The sequence below is a fragment of the Notothenia coriiceps genome, unplaced genomic scaffold (assembly GCF_000735185.1).
Source record: "Notothenia coriiceps isolate Sejong01 unplaced genomic scaffold, NC01 NC01_scaffold00023206, whole genome shotgun sequence".
In the NCBI taxonomy this organism is placed as follows: domain Eukaryota; kingdom Metazoa; phylum Chordata; class Actinopteri; order Perciformes; family Nototheniidae; genus Notothenia; species Notothenia coriiceps.
Genome location: NW_011355907.1, coordinates 1 through 5,570, shown reverse-complemented (window position 1 = coordinate 5,570; position 5,570 = coordinate 1). Strand labels below are relative to the sequence as shown.

The following is a 5,570-nucleotide window of genomic DNA, read 5'->3' as shown; positions in this document are numbered from 1 at the left end:
TTCTGAGATTCCACTGAAAACATGAAGCCTTTGTCTCGAGGGAGCTGAAGTTTGATACAAGTCTAAAAATAAATCTGTGAGGGAAGTTGAGCTTCCCAGAACTCTTGGGCATTTGGTTGGATTGGTGGTTATGATGGAAGTCATTAACATATCATCATGACTTTCATCAGTCCCACTCTCTTACATCCACAGACGCCGAGAAGTAGAAATCAGTGCAGCAGACTGTTGCTATGGAAGCAAAGCTCTCACCAATTCCACAGGGATAGAGGTGTGAGATGGAGACCTAATGACATGTCTAAATGCAAAACTCCTCAGCTGTGCAGCTTCACTATCTCCCTTCACTGTGCCACAGAAACATATAAAAACCTACACAAATCTCCTGTTAGCATGTATTGTCTGAAACATCATGATTTACCTTCAGTGGAGCTAGTGGGCCCAGACCAAAGCAGAAAAAGAAGCCCTGAAAGAAGAAAGCGTTGATAGTGTTTTGTTATTTTCTGTTCATCTCACATACCGTTGGTAAAAGAAGTAGTAAGAGAGGTTCGTGAAGGTGCAGAAAGAGGAGGGAGTGGTGATGCTGTGTGTGAGGAGGAACAGTCCCACAGCAGGGCAGCAGACCTGCAACAGGCTTCTCTAATGGAGGACTAGAACAAAATACACACATGTCCAATTCCATGAAGTCATGGAGAATCTTTCCTTAGTCAGGCTGGTTGTGGTGTGTCGCTGTCTGACAGCACTATCCACTCTTATCTTTGTTAACTGTTACACAGAGCACAGGCTTTGAGTTTTCTCTGTCTTATACTCATGCAGAAGGTGCATGCTGATGAAGAATGTGTGCAGTGAATACCTCAGTGATGGCAGTTTCCATAACATTGTGATGATCACATTATTGATTTTGCTGAATATTGTGATTGCTAATATTATCCAGGTGTATTAGTTTTGATTTGTTTTATTTTTTGTTGCAAGTTTGCACATCAACACACACATTCAGTACATAACAGAACTGTTTATTAGCTATATAGAGACATTATTATTTGCCAGGTTTCTTTACTAGTTTGTGTATGCACATCTCAGAAGTGCACTGTATTGAGTCTTCAGCCAGTCTCTTGTCAGAGGCTCACTCTGTACAAAAAGGATCCATTCATTACATTTCCAGAATAACAAGGATACAAGCAAAATATCATCTGAAATGGACTTGTTCCTTAAGGGAAATCTCAATATGCATCAGACAAACCTGGAAAAAGAGTCTAAACGTGTTTCCCATCAAACGCCAACACATGTCACTCACAAAGACTACAAGGATATGTGGTGACCAGCGTGTCTCTCTTCTGTCTGAGGACAGGATGGACAGCCTGATATCCTCTACACCTTCTGGACTGATGTCACCAGCACCCTCAGTGAGGAGTTCCACAGAGCGACTGAAGGTAGGACTTCTGTTTCTCCTTCCCCGCTGTCCCCCCTTCAAGCTCCTACTTCAGAGGAAAGATGGATTGACCTAAGAGTTTAAATCTTGAATGTTTTCTCTCCGACAGATGGTAGATAGCGGCTCCAAACAAACAGCTAGTGGGAGGTCTCATTTAGTGAGCGATTATCACTGTAACAGGAGCTCAGCTGACAACAGAGAAATCAATGGGTCTGGGGGTAATGAAAGGCCTGTTGTCCACGAAGCTATCAGCACACAGCAGTCTCATTGAACCAGTGACGGCCTGTTGTACCACCTTAGTTTGTGTTAAAGGGAAAAACACATCTTTTGTTTGGATATGAATCCAGTCTTGATCATAGATGTCGAAGCTATAATTCCTGCGTGCTATATTGACTAAATTTCAGTACAATGGAACTTTTAGGTTTAGGACGTTCCTTTTGCATCTACCAGTCACACACTAGAGATCCAAACTAGAACAGATGTAGTTCTTAAGGTGTCCAATTCCATCACGTCAATGTAACGAATGAATGCAGGAACTGCAACACACTCCGTAGCAGCAAACACCCCTTACTCAGTCATTATAACACACACACTGTTCAATGTATTGCTTCAACCGACTACATTTACCATCATTGTGTGTGTGTGTGTGTGTGTGTGTGTGTGTGTGTGTGTGTGTGTGTGTGTGTGTGTGTGTGTGTGTGTGTGTGTGTGTGGGATTGAGTATTGACTGTGTCCTGATGAGGATAACATTAGATATTTCTCCGCATAAGTCCAAGCATCTTCTGTTATTCAACCAACACAGAAATATATATAAGATAAATATGAAAGAAGGACATGCTTGTTTATATTTGAGTAAATACAGTAGCATGATTTCTGATCGTGGTCCCTCCTACACCCTTCTAAAACCACACGTTGTAATTATACTCTTTTTTCTGTGTATTTAACAAACACACAAGATGCTCCGCTTTAGCTTTCAAGGTTTATATGAATGTATATTAGGTATATTAATGCTAGCTATCTGACTGCTTCCACTCTTTATGCTAAGCTAGGCTAACCACATATTGACTCCAGGTAACAGAGACATTTTATTTATATTTTATTTAGTCATAACTTGACTTAACTTTTAATTAAATGTTGATGTTTTAATTTAGCATGTTCATGTAATTGACCTATGTTTGTTTTTTTAATGGAATTAAATACAGATTTTTCTTTTAGACTTTGCTCACTCTTTGCTTTCCTCAGAATTATGATATGTGATTAGCAGCTTCCTGAGTGCCTGTGTGTATTTGTATCTACTCTTTAGCCTCGTCCTTCCTGAAGCAGGCGTTTGAAGGAGAGTATCCGAAGCTGCTGCGCCTGTACAACGAACTGTGGCGGCGCCTGCAGCAGTACAGCGCCAGCCTGCAGGGGGCGCTAAACAGTGGCGCAGGAATAGAAGCTTCTTTGGACATCAGCGCCACAGAGTCAGACACCCAGGACCTCTTCACACATGGAAAACAGGACTACAAGTGAGCACACACAGACAACGTTCACCTGTTCACAGAGAACACACACACACGCATTTTAAGTGTTCCATTAATCAGCACAGGTGTTTGGGGCCACTTAGAGGATATTTTACGTCAACATGAGACAGAAAACACACAGTGCATATCATGAGACCACGTCAGATTTGAAATGATGGTTTTCTCAAACATCTTAATCCCTTAATCACACATTGCTTTTGTGTGTGTGTGTGTGTGTGTGTGTGTGTGTGTGTGTGTGTGTGTGTGTGTGTGTGTGTGTGTGTGTGTGTGTGTGTGTGTGTGTGTGTGTGTGTGTGTGTGTGCGCAGCCCAGAGAAGGCTCTGAAAGACTCTCTTCAGCCGTACGAGTCCGCCTACCTCTCCAAGTCCCTCTCTCGCCTGTTTGATCCCATCAACCTCGTGTTCCCCATGGGGGGCCGCAACCCCCCCTCCAACGACGAGCTGGACAGCATCATCAAGACCATCAGCAGGCAAGCAGCATATATGCCCGATGTGTGCCTCACAGAGAGGCACCATAGTGACACCATACCTCCATTAGATGTGATGCTGCACAACCAGGACAGCAAGAAGCACAGTTTCTGCACACACACATGTCAGAATTATACACATAAATATTCATTAATAATATATGATGAATTAATAAAATAGATAATCAGTATAAAAATTATAAAAGAGCAATTGAACGAAAGTTAAAATGCTAGCCGTATAAAGAAGCTTGAGCCTGAACCATCCCAGTGATTGGTGTAGCAGCACAGTCTACATACCGTCATACAGCTGTCACCATATCACAGTTACACCACAGAAATATCATAACCAACTTTTTTTTTCAAAAACAATATTATGGCAATATCTATAGAAAATTTGAGGAAAGAAAATAGTCAAATGAATCTTGAACCGGGTTTATTGTGCATTTTGTCTGATTTAAGAGGTGCCAGATTATACAATACACAATATATATCAATTGTCATTTTTATGCTCAGTAAATGCTGAACGTTGAAATAAGCAACTATTTGATATCAAATTTGTTCACCAATTTGAACTAACCAATAAAATAAAATATGAACCTCTGCATTGATGGCAGTAAAAAAGGCTTGAATGTCTTCAGGGTCTGACCAACCAATACATCATCAGTCTCTCAGCAGGGCTCACACACATGTGGTATTATTTAGTTACATTATTTGAATGTTTTGGAAATGTGTCTTATTTATGTGTTTGTTTGTTTGCAGTGAGCTGAATGTGGCATCAGTAGATCCAAACCTGGCTCTGGCTGTGTCCAAGAACGTTGCCAAGACAGTCCAACTGTTCTGTGTGAAGAGTGAGCAGCTGGTAGGACAGTCAGCGTCTGACACTGTGTCTCTGGGTCTTCATGGGTTCATAACACCATGACATGTGCTTTCATGGATAGAGAAATCAGCAGTGCGAAATACAAAGTGTGATTTATTGCAATTGGTTCTATATTGTCTCATGTCTGCCCACAATGCACTGCTCCCTGTGTGTCTCTCTGCAGCTGTGCACTCAGGGGGAATGCAGCCAGGTGATTGGTCCGTTAACGGAGGGCCAGAGGAGGAATGTGGCTGTGGTCAACTCCCTGTACCGTCTGCAGCAGGCTGTCAACAAGGTCAGAATCCTGCCGTCTACTCAACAATAAACAGAGGCTAGCAAAAGTATCCAACCCCCCCAACATGTGTTGGATTTGTCTGAATCACAAATGATCAAGTCAGGTCATTAAGGACGAGAGTTTTTGCTGAGTTATTAAGCTATTGAGTCATTAAGAAAATGTAGTTCACTTTTATTTAGAAGTGTGTCAGTTGACCTGGATCCTAACTGGTACATTGTTGCTTCTTTAGGATGGTCTACAGGTGTAACGGTGCCACACACAACAGCACACACTGCTCTCTGACTGCATGTGATTGGTTTCATACCTAAAGACATGTTGCATAACCACAGAAACACAGATACCCGACATAGGGTTAAGGACAGTGGGATCACAGGAGGAGCAGGGGGTGGGATCAGCCTCTAGCATTCAACATGTTTGGTGACCAGACACTGCAGCCCGCCGGATTACTACAAACACATTACTCCAGCATTAAATGTTTATCCTCGAGCCTTTAAAATGTTACTGTGCGAAAAATAGAACAAATGTATTGAGGATTTAGGAGGGATACATATATTGCAGGACATTTCTGTACTATTGAGCATTAACCACACCTTTCTCTGTTGAATAACTGCACCCCTATCACTGATTCCATAAAGCGCTTCCTTAGTTCCTTCTGTTCTTCTGCAAAGGTCCTCAAACAGATTGAGCATGGTTTGTGTGAGAGCAGCATGTCTCCTATTCGAAACATGTGAATGCTGCAGTGTAAGGTTTGGAGCAGCCGTCCTCCCTGGATTCTCACGTGTCATCAGAAGCCTTTTGGAGTCAGCAGATGATGCTCCAGTGTGCCCGCTCCTTTCCTCACTTAACATCTTCTGTGCTTTTAAAATATACAACAACATGTAGAATTACAAAGAAGACGCACAACTCAATCAATCAAAGCTTATTTATACAGCCCAATATCACAAATGTTACATTTGTCTCAGTGGACTTCACAGTTTGTACAGAATATCAGTATGACAATACGACAC

At 42.0% G+C, this 5,570-nt stretch overlaps 1 protein-coding gene across 1 annotated transcript; it reads left to right on the top strand.

Moving 5' to 3' along the window:
* Positions 1-1,342: 1,342 nt before the first annotated feature.
* LOC104954306 (conserved oligomeric Golgi complex subunit 5-like) lies at positions 1,343-4,642 on the top strand (the record flags this gene model as incomplete). Its single annotated transcript, XM_010781397.1, has 5 exons — positions 1,343-1,424; positions 2,727-2,931; positions 3,254-3,415; positions 4,172-4,271; positions 4,453-4,642. Coding segments are annotated over 5 exons (690 nt in total), but the record flags the coding sequence as incomplete, so codon positions are not given.
* Positions 4,643-5,570: the final 928 nt, after the last annotated feature.